General features: G+C 41.7%; 1 protein-coding gene across 2 annotated transcripts; it reads right to left on the bottom strand.

The window, feature by feature from the left end:
- Positions 1-874: 874 nt before the first annotated feature.
- cldn19 (claudin 19) lies at positions 875-13,004 on the bottom strand. Of its 2 annotated transcripts, none has more exons than XM_085405563.1 (5): positions 12,232-13,004; positions 5,894-6,058; positions 5,170-5,254; positions 4,396-4,542; positions 875-2,301 (listed from the first exon to the last, which is right to left on the bottom strand). In XM_085405563.1, exons 1-5 carry the CDS (start codon positions 12,452-12,454, stop codon positions 2,265-2,267), a joined length of 657 nt encoding a protein of 218 aa, XP_085261689.1. In that variant the 5' UTR covers positions 12,455-13,004; the 3' UTR covers positions 875-2,264. The 2 variants fall into 2 exon arrangements, with proteins under 2 accessions (XP_085261689.1, XP_085261688.1); XM_085405562.1 differs by having other exon boundaries at positions 879-1,810; positions 12,232-13,002.
- Between the last annotated feature and the right edge of the window lie 4,273 nt (positions 13,005-17,277).

Here is a 17,277-nt window from a genome sequence, read left to right as displayed (position 1 = left end):
CTCTCCACAGCAAGTCTTTTATCCTGTCTTCCTTCTCTCTCCCCAACCGGTCGCAGCAGATGGCCCCGCCCCTCCCTGAGCCTGGTTCTGCCGGAGGTTTCTTCCTGTTAAAAGGGTGTTTTTCCTTCCCAATGTCGCCAAAGTGCTGCTCATAGGGGGTCATATGATTGTTGGGTTTTTCTCTGTATGTATTATTGAGCCTTGAGGGGACTGTTGTTGGTGTTTGGCGCTGTATAAATGACATTGAATTGAATTGAATTGAATTGAATTGAATTGAATTGAATTGTTAGCGTTCCTTTTTGGTGACTTGGTTGAAAGAGACACACTTTGGAAGGCTGCCATTTGGATATTCTAGCGCAGAGACTCAAAATCTTGCGTGAGCTTTGGCTAAACTTCACCGGGTCTATTTCTCCAAAATCATAACTGTGAAGTTTGTATCTTCTGTTTACGAAAACACTTAATCTTCATAGAAAGCAAAAGCAAAGTAAGCAATAACAAAAAACAGAACAATTAGTAATGTTTACAGACATGTGCATATCGTATTAAAATAGTACTTGAAAAAGCACGACCCTCGCTCTTATCCTGTTTAAGTCAGTTAAAAATGAGTAATTCTAGCCAAGATCACAATTTAAAATGTTTTCTAGCTCAAACTCTACAACACCAGACATTCTCAAAGGTGGACTCGCAAGGTTAACTTGCTCAGCACAGCGCCAACAAGGCTTCAGTCCAGTGGAGCAGAAGTGGAATTCCACATCTGCAATTATTGAACAACAGGGTGCAAAAGAAGGATTTGAGCTGGAATGGAGGAATGAGTGGGGGGAGTGGGCAAAAAGTCAGGCAAGGGTGAAAAGTAGGGAAAAAACTGATAAAGTACTGAGTCATAGCCAAATCCATTTTTCCATCTCTGTTTACTTCATTCTAAAGGAAACAGACGGGTATACAGGTAAATGAGATGATACACGACATGAAGGAGGTAAATATTAGAGAAAAAGAAAGGCATGGTAAATAAATGCAGGCATTTTAACTCTCAGCAAACTGGCATTCCTTAGTACAGGAGACAGCACACAATACAGTACGTCCTTAAGAGTCAATAATACGACGACTCTTCCATTCACACAAAATCATATTGGCACCTGACGATACACAATGGATGCACTTGGTATATCCTCAGCCCAGACTACTTGGAAACAGGCACAGAGTTTACAGTGGCATAAGGCAACACGTGGCAGATCTATCATGTATTTGTCCTTTTTGTTCATAAGTGGTACTGTAGAGTAGCTTCACATTCGTTTTTGGAACTCCAACAATAGAAACAAAGGGAAACACAAGTCCTAGCAGAGTAGCTGTGGACACACATCCCTCAGATGGGATGGAAAACAGAGAATTCACATACATGTGTGCAAACATGTGTTATAAGGCACTGTAGTAAAACATTATATGTAGTAAAAAAAAAAAGGAGTAAAGTTGGTGGTATATACACCTGGGTTTTTTAACATGTTATAGAAAACATACCCTGAATGACTGTCTCTCCCAAAGTCAACAACACAGATGAGGATGTCAAACCCCCTAAGTACATCTAATTCATAAAACATTTCCCCAAACAATTTCATTAATCTCAACAAAGATTAATATATGTTGTTGCAATATGCTTGAGTGTTTGCTGTTCATAAATTCATTCTTGTCTGTTTTGAATTTCTCAGTGAAAGGGTTTTGTCTGTTGACAGAATTTAAACCATGGTAGGGCCAGAAGACTCTCCCAAACTACAAGTACTGCTCCCTTTTCTCTGGTGGGGTACTTTTAACATTTGGTCTGCAATTCAAAAGGGAAAAAAGACACGTTTCAGTCACAGCGACAAGAAAAAAACCTCACATTTACAAAAACACCCAGAGGTCATAGGCTGTAAGTGAAACTACGAATCAGCACAACAGTATGTTTCAGTTTATTGTTAACTTTGCACCAATATTTGGACAGAAGGGGGAACAGGAGGTGTAGCAGAGGGTTGATATCTTATTTCTTAAAGAAAACGTCTGACCACATGAGTCCATATTTACAGAGACGGCTCAGAGACGGAGAGGGGGTCGGAAGAAGACAGTACACCTTGGTTCCCATTAAAAGTGATAAGGTGCAGATGTATTATTGAGAAAAAGGAAATCATCTACAAGAGGTCCAAATTGGAAGGTAAAGAGGTAACAGGAAATGAAGGGGGGATGGGGAGACAGTGGTGGGAGAGTCGGAAAGTCCTCGATAAAAAGGCGGGGGCTGATCAGTCAGGGAAACTAGTTTCACTCAACAACTCTGCCCTGAATTAGAGGAGAGAAGAAGACAGTCAGGATAAGACACATCAAGAACTCTCAGATTCCCACCATGTTAGAGAGCCAGAGGGATGACTGAGATGTTAGCCGACAGGTTTCAGAATCAGTGTTACATGGAAGCTGGCTAGCACTGTTCGGGTTAAAATAGAACATTTACCCTACAGAATGACTAATAAAGGTGGGCAGAAACATATAGAGTCAATGAACAGCTATACTGTTGTCTGGGGTGATGTGGAACTGCCTTAATCCTGCATTCTCTGCCACAAGAGACATACTCGAAGCTGCAAAAAAATAAAAGTCTTCCCTCCATAGAGGTGTCTGGGAAAAGGGCTTTCAGACTTGACCTCTGTAAACACTTGTCTGTTGGCTTTATAGGCCTAGTTGCTCATTTCCAGTCATATAGAAATGGGGAGATGTCACAGTCGCTACGACAGCAGAGCAGAGATGCTTGACATCCCATTGACATCTCATTTTATTTAGTACAAGTACAAAGAATTTCCTATAGACCTTCACCGTCCACCTGCCAAGTTTGAGAATAATAGAGCTCTCCACAAATAAGTCTCTTCTAAGAAGATAAGCCATGTAACTGGGAAATGGGGCAACTGGGACCTATTCTAAGAAAAGTTAATGGCTTTTTTATGTGGAACAGTGATGGACCAACTCTTTTAGAAACATAAATGGGGGCAAAGTGATGTGGGAGCATGAAGGGAGAACTCAAGAGCCAATTTAGCAGCAGCTGAGTTTTAAAGGGTCTAATGTGGCAATAGTTGCAAGTATCTATTGTGCCTCACCTTCAATGAGTAGTCGGTGGGTTGAAGACCACCTGTTTTTTCTATATGCAATCAACCAAACAGTGGAGTTAAATATAACACTTCATCATGCTAAATTATATAAAGATAATAGTATGCTGACATCTTTTAGCTTCTCAGTAAGATTATTCATGTGTGTGAATAGCTTAGATCTTAGGCACTGGTTTAGTTATACAACAGCTTATGAGATGAGGGAGTGTATGAATCTGGAATGATGGTGTTAGTAAATGGAGCGTGATGATATGTGTCGATGACAGTCTCCTCTTTCTCCTCGTGTTAAGTATAATGGAAGAGCGATAATCAGCAGCAGTCATACTCATTACACATCTAAACAGACACCTTTAACTAACAATTCACCCTCCACTGCTGCAGTTCAGATTGTGTCTGCATGTGCGATCTTCATCAAGTCCTTGTGGTGTAAAAAAGGACTGTGTAGTTTTACCATATGTGAGAAATTTTCTCAGCTGTTAATAAGATGGTTGTCCAGGGGCTTCCTCACTTAGGAGGACACCAGACACGCCTGCTTCTTTACTGTCATTCATTATGTTTGTTTGAATAACACTCGACAGCTTAAATAAATAAATTAAGAACATAGAAATTCTTTGTTTTGTTTTGAATTCTATATAAAGATAGAAAAGGTTTGGTGGTTTAGAGCTCTAAACTCTGTGAGTTACAAAATTAAATCCTTTTTTTCTCATTTGCACACAGGGTCAGGCCTTGTCCCCTTACACACGTAACTGCAACAGTAGACTGTGAACATACGTGGCAATTTGGAGGTAAAACACCAATGCAGCTCCAACCAGGAAGCACAGGACATGCTAGTAAAAGTTCAGCAAGTTTTGCAGTACTTCCTCAGATAAGAAATGCCCTTTAATTTGCAGTGTAATTTGCTCCAAACGATGTTTTTCTGTACCGTGCTTAAATTTATGTTCATCGTATCGCTGTACTTACCTCTTAAAGTACATTAAATCATGACAAGCAGGAGATGTCAACTCACAATACAAGCTTAACACTTTCTACGTATAAGTTTGTACTTCTTTAGGCTCATAGCCACATACATCCTACTGGTAGATAATATGCTCATATATGTACAACTTCATATGTCGTGTATTGCTGTGTAAGATAAGAAGTGTCTTTGAGCTAAATGATTGCATGTGTGTATGCATGATAGTCTTTTTGTTAGATTTACAAGGGGAAAAAAGAGGGTGGTGCCAAGCGTGTCCTCTGCTCTCTGTTTGGGTGACTGCTGGAAGGGGTTGGGGTTTACACGTACTCCCTTGCTGTGGAAGGCTGTGATTGGCGGTAATATTGCTGTCCTCGCATATCTTCTTTGGAGCAGGAGCAGCACAGCAAAGAGCCACCCAGAACAGTCAGACTGGCTGCTGCCCATCCGACAAACAAGGCTGAGCCAAACTCATACCTGCACAGGAAACAAGGCATAAACAAGGCATAAGGTGTAAATGCTGACATAAAAAGACATACACAAAATAAAGGATAAATGGATATTGAAGCGTGGGCGATAAAAAATGGATAAAAATTTTATTATTTTAATTATTAGATATTGAAGACTAACCATTAGCATACACATTAGTCATAAGAGGAGCTTTACAGCTGTAATACTTGATAAAAGTAACAACTACTAGTATTAAATGATTTGTTTTTCCTTTTTTTTCATAACTGGAAACTATTAGCATCGTACATTGATCATATTTCTAAGCCAAAATTATCAAATATTTGGAAATGATGTTGCTAAATTAATCAATGGTTTTTCCTTACCAACCAAATGTTTGCAGCTAACTAGCTATTATTGTTTATTTGTTATTTGTATCACCAACTGGTCATATTTTTCAGCCATTATTAGCAACTATTGGCGACAGATGTTGACTATTTTAGTAATAACTAAAATAGATCTGATACTTCCAGGTTTTGAATACACTGACAGTATTGTAGCAGTCGCAACTTGATTATGGTGTTTTTTGCTCTTTAATGAAGAGATTAAACCCTCAGCTCAAACAGAAAGGAGTGTATCACAATATGATTCACATACCTGGCATTGGGTGGTGTGTTTGGGTTAAAGAACTGATAGGACACCTGAGTGGCATACCAGGACACAGAAACCAGTGTGCATAAACCTGTGGAGGGAGAAACAGGTGAGGACCATGCTACCTGCAGAACTTTTCTGATGACACTACAGGAACTGGAGTAGAGGGAGCGGGCAAGGTGCTTTGCAGAGTGGTCTGGCAGAAATCACCTCTTTCTGAATGTCAGTGAGACAAAGGAATTTTTTTCTTCTAGGGGAAAAAAATACAACTAAGCCCAGGAAATGTCTCATGGGTGAGGAGGTTGAAACAACGGATAGCTACAGGTTCTTAGGTGTTCACCTGAAGGAAAGACTGGAATGAAGGTGTGTGTGTGTGGAGAGAGATGCACATACACAGCTTACATACACAGAAATTTCTGTCATTTTTTTCCTAACGTTTTATTTTATCTTATCTGTCAGTTTACTACACTAATTAATTCTGTTGCTACAACAACACCAATGGCTTGGCTTAGTAAATACTTGTTTAGTTTAATTTCTTTCCTTGGGATTGTGGTCTGAGGTCAAGAGCTAATGCCTCGAAAATGACCACTTCCTGTTTACAGCAGGGACTCTAATTACCCAGAAGACCCCTACTGCAAGAAAAATGCCAGACCACTCTTGCTAAATGCATTGAATGCCAGAAATACAGCGTCTTTTTATGCTGGTAAATGAAGCAAAACAACAGTTGCACCTGCAAGCAGAAAGAGTGCTCCTCCAGTCATAGCGATGCGGGACTTGGTGGCTGGGTTGTTATCTCCCACCTTGGTACACTTCATGCCCACCACGCTGACAATGATCCCAATAAAGCCCAGCAGTACTGACACCACCATAAGGGCCCGGCATGTCTGGATGTGGACTAGAGAAAAAAGAGGGGAGGAAAGAGATAAAACATGAAGTAGAGGATGTAGAAGTGGTGAGGAGATGAGAAAACAGAAAAGAAAAGAGTCTTTCAGCCCATCATTTGGAAAGACACAAATATTTCTAAACATGAAAGTGAAAACTGAGGGGAATGAAGCTATACATGCCATGCAGGGTTGATGGGAGACCACATGCATTTGTGACAGACAGATCATTAGGGAGAGTCCACCACTGTCCTACTTTTCCAAGCAGGGTAGTTCCAGAGGTGACTGTACTGGCCAAACTCTGGAACCGTAAATGATCCTTCAAATCTTCTCCACATCGTTCCACTGTGGTTTTGCCGTCTCTAAAATCGAATCCTCTACCCACACAGGCCTCAGCACACACATAACTTAGTGGGAGGAACATATTTACACATATTTACTCACATATGTGTAAGAGCACAATATGAGCACAGACACATTGACTGTAGGTGGAACAGACTGAGATGAAAGTCTCTCTCTGGCTCACACTGACTGTAGGAGGCCCCACTTTACATGTTTCAAACAGTGGGATTAGTGTGGCTTTGTCACAAAGAAAGATTGTTTTCGCGGGGCCGTCACCACAGCGATGTGAGTGTACTGCCTCAACAACAGCCACTCAAAGACACGTTAAAGGCAAAGCAATGCTGAGCGCCTAATAATACCGTCAAAATACTGATGGAGCGTGCCTTATTTACAGCAAGCGAGGGGATTGTTGAAATCCCAGCGGCGGTAGAAAACATGGAAATTCCAGCATCTCGATTGTGATATCTGACAAAGCTGACAAATATGGTAATTAAAGTAAACAGGGGGATTTCTCATAGAGGTTTCACAGCCAAGATCACAGGCATCACTTTCAAAAAACGGCAGCCGGTGTTGTGTTTGCATGTCCCAGGAAACACGCTGAACAGAAAACAATTCAATAGAGTCAGCAAACTCATTTTTTTAGTGTTGCCCCTTTGTTAGCTTTTACAGCTCCAGGACACATTAAAAAAAATCCCATTATGCACTCATTATATTCCAGGACCTTTGAAATATATCATTTTATTTATCTCCTGAAAACATTGTGGATGTTACTAGGTAAGAAGAAGAAGAAGAAGAAGAAGAAGAAGAAGAAGAAGAAGAAGGAGCACTGTTGGTTATTACTAAATAATAACTTGGTAGTTTTTTTTATTGTGCACCAACAATATAATGGTAATTTATAATAGTAGGTCAGTGGTACATGTGAGGACATTGTCTGGTGGTAGCTGTAAAGTGTCTGCTGACGATATTGGTTTGTAAATGTTTACTAAGTATTTAGTTTCCTTTTATTCTTAGACAGTCTTGACTTGCTTTGGTTCACCATACGGCCAAAGTCAGGGGTGTTGGTCTCACTATTCCCACAGCACTGACACTGAATCTTCAAAGCGCACGTGCCTAAAGCATCAATATTTGATCCCCCAGGAATGAGAACAGGTCAGAAATTAAACCTTTATCATAAAATTGTTGATTATGGTATAGCATAAAAAAATGTAAATGCAAGGATTTAATTGTTATATAATTGTCATAATCTCTAGCACATTAAGGCAACTGTTGCTGTGATTTGTCGCTCTATAAATAAAACTGAAGTGAATCAGCTGCAGTACGATACACAATACAATACAATATACCACATGTTAAAATTAATTCCATTTTTTTATTATACAAACTATAATGTTATAGATAAACATAATGTAGAACTTTAATAATGACTTGTAAATATTATCAGTTATCATTTCAGTATTTCTTAACAGTAACATTAACATTGACATTTTAAATGTGCCCTTATTACACTGTGGTTAACATTGTAAGTTCTTACTGAATAGTTTGGTGTGTAGTAAGGATTTCAAGAACTGTGTCAGAAAAAGTGTTTGTTGACTTGTTCTACTGTTAACAAATGCTCAAGTAGAGATGTTCCTTGCTCTGTGACTCAAGTAGCAAAAAACTAATTCCTCCTACGAGCAACTTTTGCCACTCAGCAGCCAACACTGTCTTTCAGGGCATTGATCTTTGGGACTAAAAAAAGTGCATGTTTAAAATTGCCAGTCAGATCTGATTAAATAAATGTCTTTTCCCAAAACAAGGTATTAATTTTTTTCTTTGCTGCAGTGCTTCTATGATTTTTACCAATATCCGATTCTCTGAGTTCTGTACCCCATTCGCTGAATGAACTGTAAGTTCAAAAAGAGCAGTCGAGTATCAGCCTGAGATGGAAGCTAAAGTCACCGTTTGTCATTGTGACAGAAATACACACACCATCATTCATGGTGCGGCAGTGAAGCAGCATTTCAAAAGCTGATCTGAAGGGACTTGAAGGGGGAACAATCTTTGAAGTCTGATTTATGGCTCCATTGCTCCTTTTGATGGAGTATCTGAATGGTCTTCCAGAGAGAGGGATTTGGAAATTTTTTGCTGTTGTTTTTCATTCACTGTAGACATCCCTGGTGTGTGGGGGTTTAGGCTAATGACTCCACTGACCGGTTTTCCTTGGTGAGACTAGAAGAAGGGATTGAAAGTGAGAAAGAGAGTTGGTTGAAGGCTGGCTCACCCACCCACTAGGTTCTCTTTTTCCACTGCTAAGATTGGCAGTACCAGCCACAACCTTTCAGTGTGTGTGTGTGTGTGTGTGTGTGTGTGTGTGTGTGTGTGTGTGTGTGTGTGTGTGTGTGTGTAGGCTCTGTAAGGTCCCATTGTGAGGTCACTTGAGTCTATTTTGTACAGACTGGCTCTCTGCCTGCTCGGTGCCTTACACTTACAGTTTAGTCCTCCAATGCAATTTCAACTCAAAGAATAAACTTCTGTTTCTCTTGACCCTTTAGTCATTTCTTTTCAGTGTATACCAGTTAAAGGACCCATATTAACTTGTCAAAGCCAACTCAATGGTGTGAATGCCTACAGCATTCACACAATGCTGTGTGAATGCTGTAGGCATTCACACAGCATTTGAAGCATTTGTTGTAGGTAAATATCAATATTAGTGTCTGTGTGAGTCCACACACACTGCAAACCCTCATTGGCTGTTTTGGATGCATACTAAATATTTGAAATATTTGTCCTATAAAACCATTTTTACCATGTCTGACTGTCAGCTTGTTTTTTATTCTAAACAGTGTGAACCTGTGTAAACCATGATATTTTTTACTCAGTATAGATTACTGTAGCTTAAGACAACTGCTAATTACATCTGCATGACTTATCTGATACCACCCTTAAATGTGCATACAAGTTAAGCATAAGGTGTGAAGGGCAGAAGCAAGACCCCAGCTCAGATCAGAGGAGGCATCAATGACAACCCTTGTGAGTAAGTCAGATAAAGTATCAAAAGAAGAGCTAGCATGGAGGTGGGTTGCAAAGTAGCTTGCTTTGCAGAATTTTAATTCCGTTCCATTCAATTGTATTTATATAGCACCAGATCCCAATAACAGATGTCTTAAGTTGCTTATTATTGTAAGGTAAATACCCTACAATAATACAGAGAAACCCCAACTATCAGACAGCCACCTATGAGCAATCACTTTGATGACAGTGGGAAGGAAAAACAGTTTAAAAGGAGGAAACCTCCGGCAGAACCAGGCTCAGGGACGTGCGGGGCCATCTGCCACGACCAGTTGGGGGTGTGTTAGGTTGAAGCAGCTCTCATAGGATTTTCCAAATGGATGTGTAGAATGGTATCAGCTGAGCCATCAGCTGATGTGGGCTGATGTAGTAATCAGCTGATTTGCCAGAATCGCTACCGAGCTGAGCTGACTTTGTGGCTTACCAGAACTTACACAAACAGAAAGTGAAAAGGAAAGTAGCTCCCACCTGGATGTCAAACTAGTGTCCTGACTGACAGTTTTATTATGGACATTTTAGCCTTTTTACAACACATGTATTTGTGTTTTTAAAGACATAGGTCAAGAATCGTGGAGTAGGCAAAGCATGGGGACAAAGACTGACAGATGGGTATAAATGTCAAATAGTTTGGAGGGACACGTTGTTGGCTTTGATCTTAAAAGAAATACAAGAATCTAATACAAGAACATTTCTACTTAACTGGCCATAGATAAAGTAGGTTTGACTGACCAAATGTGCATACATTTCAAGATGTATTGTATAATAGAAACTATTTTACTATGAATAGTGTCTTCAGAAACTCATTGTCAAGTTCGATTTATAAAGCAGACTTAACCTTTTACATGAATGTCTGGCATCCACAGGAAACATCTATGCCTTTTATGTCAAATGTGCAAGAGGTTGCTATTTAGTGCGACACACAGATTGGCAGAGGCAGGTCAATGTCACGCTCAGATTTTACTGGATGCAAAGAGCTGTCCTTTCAGCACCACCATCCTCCTTCACCTCATCTGGCAAATAACAGCCATCTGTTATTTTGACCACTGTCTTCTTCTTGAGCAAAATGCTCAGTAAACCTGCAGCACTTTCCACCACATTTGCTTGGCCACATCAGCACAGTCTAGTGAACAATTATACCCGCCGTCACATGCTGCTCCTGCTGCGAACATACCCAGGCGAGAGGAGCTCCTTCAGACCTATTTGTGCCTGATCAAACCAATACCCGAGATTCCGACCTGATCCGGGACATGTGATTAAATCAGTTCTGTTTCGTAATGTGTCTGGGGGAAAATCTAAACAAAGCAGAGATTGTTCAAGAATGTTTTATTCTGTAACAATTGGGTATGTTATCCTAGTCCTAACCCTGCCCCCTGTTTTCTAGATGAATTTCTGGTAATTTGTTAACATCTATAGAGTTTTATAAATGTATCACCTGTTTATATGATTTAAATGGAAAAGCTTGGAACATAAAATCTGTCATGCCAAATGACTGTGTAGTCTTTATTTGAAAGGTAACATCTTCTAGTTTCGGAATAGTTGTCCATCTAGCAAAATCCAACAATAACTCGAGGAGACTCGATGGATGTTAAGAGGTTAACGGACAAGTGGAACAATGTGCTCGTGTGGGGACGATAGAGCACATTCTGGGAATATCTCTGGACTTTAGCTCAACAACTACCCTTTTCTTCTCCTAACAGCCTCTATTCATGCCCAAAGACAATACACTGTTCTTATTGCTGCAAGGAACCAAAGGAGATGGGAGATCAGCTCGGACGCCCCATCACAACGATCGCCATCAGAAAGTGTGTTGATAGGAGGACTCACAGAACCGCCAAAATGTTTGCAAAGTGCCTCATTTGTTGTTCCAAGGAAAGCGTGCCACAGCAGTAACCACAGAGAAAAACAAATGAATTGTATTGTGAAAGTGCCTTCTGACCAAGCCTCCCCCCCTTAACACCCGCTAGTCTTTCATTAGAATCTCTAATAGGATAATTTAAGCAGACAGTAGATGGATGGATTCATATAATCTGTGTGCCTTTAATTATGACTCACTAGGTCCAGCTCACAGATTGGAGATGACAGGAGACTCGTATTCTGAGCTAATTTACGTCCGAACCCCACATTCCGAACCCCCTCCTACTCATCACACTCTACGCATGGTGTTTTGGAGTTCTAATAAAGAAACTAAGCTGTAATAAAGATGTGAACAGCAGCATTTGAAGTAAGATTTATAGCTTGCATGTTTATTGCATCCCAGTTAGCATTTAGCACTCAGGGAGTTGTTTTTCTTCTGTTTTTGCTGCTGATTAATGGCAAGAGTCGGCACACATGAATGGGCCATACTATAATAACTGTGTACCGTAGTATATAATAACTATAATACATGTGTAGTGTACCACAAAAGATGTTTCTTGGGAAAATTTTGTATAACAAAGCAGAACAAAAGGTTGACAAATGTTACGGTAATTAAAAATATAAAATAAAAGAAGGAAAGTAGTTTGAAAGAAAGGAAGGAGTGTGATTGAAAAGTGAAAAAAGTTTATCAGCACATTAGCAGTTTAATTGAATTTTACTCTTCGTCATCTGAGTAATTGTACATTGAATATAACTTCACAGTAACTTCACATCCAACAGAATCAAACCTGAAAATCCTTTACAATGAACCTGCACTCCAAACAGAAGTGATACCTAACATGGATTTCTTTAAAGACAAGGACATCACCGTGAGTAGGAAAAGGGCACTGCTACAAGTTAGAGATCCTTGGGTTTTAGGAGCAAATTCAAATGTGGTACTCACTGTCCAGCGAGAGCATGGAGTCAAAGATCTTGCACTGCACCTGTCCCGTACTCTGTGAGGCACAGCTCATCCACAGCCCCTCGTACAGACCCACAGCCGTGATGATGGCATCGCCGGCGTACGATGACTGCTTCCACTGGGGCAAGGCAGTTGTGGAGATGATGCCAATCCAGCCACCCAACGCCAGAAAGTAACCCAACAACTGTAGACCTGAGTTAGCCATTCTTCTCTAACACTGTCTCTCTGTTTTCTGTCTTGTCTTGTTCTTTCTCTCCCTGCTTGACTCGCAACAGCTTCTAACTCCTCCTAATGCGTCGCCCTTTCTTTGAGCGGTCTCTGTGGGCACACTTGCTACTTGTCTTGCTTTTCTTGCCACTATCTGGTCCCTCTGAGCATCTCCTTGTGCTCCTCTGCTCCAATTCGCATTTGTAGAACTCTCCTCTGTCTCCTTGTCTCTAATGCTCTCTTTTTCCTCTCCACGTCCTTGCCTGGTTTTTCTGCCCCTCAGTGAAGACAACGAGCTGATCTCTTCAGATCAGGAATCTCTCGTCTGATTTCTTGATCCCTGTGAGGTTCAGTCAAAGTGAAGAAAGAACTGGTCAGCAGTTCAGTTCATCAAGCCGCTGGGCTGCCTCACACTCTGCATGACTTCCTCCAGTCTCTCTCTCTCTGTCTTTCTCTCGGTTGCTTGCTAACTTTCGCTCCACTACAGTCTTTCTATCTACTCCAGGCTCATGTGGCACAATGAGGGGTAGAAGGAAAAAATGGGAAAAAAGAAAAAAGAAACATGTGGACACAACAAGCTGACCATGGAGGGATGAATAAATGGGTTGGTTTCTGATTGGACTGTGTTGTAGCAACGCCTACTGGGAGGGAGGAGGAAAGGGTTGATAGAGGAGAGTAAGAGCCGTTTCAAACAGAGAGGGAAAGGAAAAGCAAAAAGATCTGGCTTTGGAGGGAAAGCACCATAGGTGGAGACAGAATTAGGCAATTCTTATAAGACTGTGCTAATCCAACCGGGGAATTCCAAAGAATCAGCGCATGGTACATGTGCTGATTCTTTCAAAGTCTACCCCCTCCGTTGGAGGTGTGGGGAAGGTTGTGATGAAGCGCAACAAATGTACATAAATCAGCTCCAAACAATGCCGAGCCTGTAAAGAGCATGTCACATCCAGACAGGCTCTCTGCAAATTATGGGCCGCCAAGGCAAGCCTCCCCTTATCACCATGGCAACCCCAACAAATGAAGAGAGAGAAAGAGAGCGCGAGAGAGTTCAGCCAACTGTACATCCTTACCAGCTGTAAATGGAAGACACACTCCGGCCCTTTGTGTGTGTGTGTGGAGAGTGCAGGAACCCGTTTTTCCCATAGCTGCATGCCCTATCAGCTGTCCTTCAACTCGCCTCATCAAATTAGAGTGTTGACACACTGAGAGACACGGCCAGTTTCTCACATCTATAAGAGACATGTCTCACCCCCACCCTGCTCTCACACTCACACACACACACACACACATGCACTGTCTACATAGTAAACATGTTCTGGTCAGTATCCTCAAAGTTGTTTTGGGGTGGACACCAAAGAACAAAGAGTAGTTTAATGAAAATTGCCTTTTCTTCACATGCTCTCCAGCTTGTCTTTTTGTCTGTCACGTCTACCTCTCCTACCAAGTCAGACTTGAACTTGAGCAACAACAACATCAAAAACATGTGAACATGCATGTGACCTAACTAAAACCACTGACCTTTTCTGAACACCTGCACAGACCCTTACATGGAGAGCTACAACCTTCCCCACTTCTTATCATCGCTGTTTGTGTAGATCTGGCTGTGCGTACATGACTGTGACTGTTGTGTGTTTTAATGAGAGGTTTCACATATGAGGGCGAGTTCTGGTTCGAGCACAGAGGTGACCCAGAGGTCGAGAGGCAAGAAGAGATGAAAGAGAGGCAAAACAAGTGCTCAGGGTCATGTGTAGTGGGGTGGTAAAGAGGGGGCTTTAGTGAGGCTTTGAAGACCCTTCTGATTTTGAGTCATAACAAAAGACTGTTGCTGGTGAGGTTACAGAAGTACAAATAAAACTGAAAGTCGGCTGAGCATTGTTTGAATTTGAAACATATTGCTTTGAGAATTCACAACAGTGTGCCAAGTACATGTTTAAGCAGAGGATAATACACCAGCATATTCACTACACAGTCAAAACAAATGAAAAAAATGTCACGGACTCAAATATATATGGACTGTCTTTAGCTTTTATTACCGCACGCATTTACCATGACATTGTGTCCATTAGTTCACAACATGTATTTCTGTCCATGTATTTTGTCACGAGCTTGTAGTGATGATGCGAAAGTCACATGTCTGCATTAATTCTTCTCTAGCACATCCCAAAGATGCTGAATGAGTCTGGAGCCGTTATGTCCCATGGTCCCTGAACTACTCATGGCAGTGTCATTCTGGAATATTGACCAACAAATCAATCAAGAAGTTTATTGTCTTATAAACTGCTAAACTAAAATAAACTAACTAGTTTAGATAAACTAAAAGTAAAGAATAATAAGCATAGCAACAGTGAACTTGATGATAGAGGCATTGCTCTGGAAGTGGATGCAGTTGTAGGTGAGGAGGATGCACAGGAGTGGACTGAGCCTGGTGTCCCTGAGCTCACTGTTCTTGTGCATAATGTCCTGGTATCGGCTGCCATTAGCTTTTATCAGCTTTTATATATATATACCATTAATGAAAAAAAACCTAGTAATTCAGTATATTCAAGTAGTCACCTGACCTCATTTTTTGAAAAAATACCCCAGACCATAATACTGCCTTTGTACCGTAAATGTGAAGGCATGATGGGTGCATTACAACCTTTCTTACCTTACCGCAATGCACTGATCATTCTGCAGCACGGTAAATCTAGACTCTGACCACATGACCTTTTACTTTAGAGTTCAATACTTCCAAGAAAATTAAAGCTTTTTGTGCAACTGTTACTGTCACTGTTGACTTTCTTAAGGCTATACAGTTTTTTAGCTTAATTGAGTTATTTTGTGTTTTTAAGATATCAGTGCTATTTCATGTAATGATGCACGAGTGTAGCCGAAGAACTAGATGGAACAAAGACCACTGGTAGTTGATTTTTCTGCATCAGTCATGTCCTTTCACTGCAGGTTGAAACACTCGTGAGCTGCTCTAAGAAATAAATTATTAAAACATGAGATTATGCTGATATTAGTGAATGTGTTGCGAAACAAACAAAGTCCATTACCCAGTCTTATTTCACCTCAGGATCCCTGTACCATCAGTATGACCTCTAGCCCTCATCACTGTGGACAGACCCCTTCACTGCTCTCTGCTCTTACCTCTTTGATGCGACTCTCCCTAAACACGAAACCACCAAACGTGGTTAACAACTGTTATGACCCAGTGATGTGTTTGTTGGTGTTGTGCCTCCCACCGGAGGATGGTGGCGGCATTTTCCCTTTTTTTCTCTCCTAGGAGGTGGACACCTGGGCGTGGCTGCTAGGTATCTGGGTGGAGTCTCTACACACCTTCCGACTGGATAATTGATGGACCACCTCCAGTACTTAACGTCCGGATGACAGTCACCTGGGAGTGCTGTTTGGAACCCCGTTGACTCGGTCACAGAGTTATGTGTTGTGTCATTGTAGTGCAGGCTGGAGTATTCACGTGTACCTCTAGCCTTGCCATGTAAATAATTGTAAATAAGTTAACCAGTGGCGGTCACTTTTTTTGTTCCTTTTCTGTATAACTTTCACTGTCGCAGCCTAGTAGGCGTGAGAAGCCGTTTTCTTTTGTTGAACAAGTTTTCTCCTGTTTTTCGTTAGATAGTTAGGTAAGTGACTTGTCTTTTGTTTTGGCTTCTTTTTATTTTGGTGTAGGGAAGACTAGGGATTGTTTTATAGGGAGTTTTGTTTATTGTTTTGGCATTGCTCACTGCTGATGAAAATAAATGGCTGCTTAAATACTTAAAAAAGGTGTCGTTGTTGGGGTTTGTGCGTGGGTGGGAAGTGAGTGGAGCAAACTATTTGTTACGTTTATTTACTTGCCGGGACCAGAACGTAACATATTGGGGGCTCGTCCCTTTGGTGGTTCTTTTTGTGGCTTGTTTTCTTGGTTGGCGGTTTTTTCTTGTGTGGGGGGTGTGTGTTAGGATGGAGTTTAAGTTGGAGGACTTCACTCTGAGCCCGTCTGCGGAGAAGTTGGACAGGTGTAAAAAGGCTGACCTCTTGCTTGTTGCTGAATTCTTTGATGTGACTGTGCCGTTGACTGCGAAGAAGAAAGAGCTTAGGGAGCTCCTGTGTGTCCAGTTGACGGACAGGGGGTTGTTTGGTGAGCCGGGTCCTGCAGGGGGGGTTGAGCTGGGGGCTGTTGCTGGTGTTTCTGCCCCACTGAAAAATCTCCCTTTTCCACCTAGCCCTTCTGTGGAGGAGCTGCAGTTAACGCTGCGCATTAAGGAGGTGGAGCTAAAGAAACAGCAGTTGGAGGTGGACGCTATGCACTTGAGGATCAGGGCTCTGGAGGTAGAGAGGGGAGCCTCTGTGTCTGCCAGCCCTCCTGTACCTCGGTTAGCCCCGCAGTCACCATCCCCGCAGGTACCCTCCCCGGAGTCATCATCCCCGCAGTCGCCATCTCCGCAGCCACCGGCCCCGATGCCAGGTGGTGGCTTTGATGTGAGTAAACACATCAAAATGGTGCCGGCATTTCGGGAAACTGAGGTGGATTCGTATTTCACAGTGTTTGAACGTATCGCAGGTGCGCTGCACTGGCCAAAGGATGTGTGGTCTCTTTTACTCCAATGTAGATTGGTGGGGAAAGCTCAAGAGGTATGCACCGCTCTTTCTCTGGCGGACAGTTTTGACTATGATACGGTGAAGGCTGCTGTCCTACGCGCTTACGAGCTTGTGCCAGAGGCTTACAGGCAGAGATTTAGGGATGGGAAAAAATCCGCCAACCAGACCTATGTGGAGTTTGCCAGAGAAAAGAAAACTCTGTTTGATAAGTGGTGTCATGCTACAGAAGTAAAAACC

The sequence above is a fragment of the Rhamphochromis longiceps genome, linkage group LG5 (genome assembly GCF_057381845.1).
Source record: "Rhamphochromis longiceps isolate RC_006_pf linkage group LG5, R_longiceps_female_GT1.1, whole genome shotgun sequence".
NCBI classification, from domain to species: Eukaryota; Metazoa; Chordata; class Actinopteri; order Cichliformes; family Cichlidae; genus Rhamphochromis; species Rhamphochromis longiceps.
The sequence above is the reverse complement of the archived record's forward strand: the minus strand, read 5'-3'. Positions and strand labels throughout refer to the sequence as shown.

What these genes read in the sequence shown, in the direction of transcription:
- cldn19 (XM_085405562.1), bottom strand. Translation starts at nt 12,454, where the DNA reads ATGGCTAACTCAGGTCTACAGTTGTTGGGTTACTTTCTGGCGTTGGGT. An exon ending in CTCCATGCTCTCGCTGGACA is followed by an intron (nt 6,059 to 12,231) that starts GTGAGTACCACA and finishes TTTTTTCTCTAG; the next exon opens with TCCACATCCAGACATGCCGG. An exon ending in AACACACCACCCAATGCCAG is followed by an intron (nt 4,543 to 5,169) that starts GTATGTGAATCA and finishes TTTCCTGTGCAG; the next exon opens with GTATGAGTTTGGCTCAGCCT.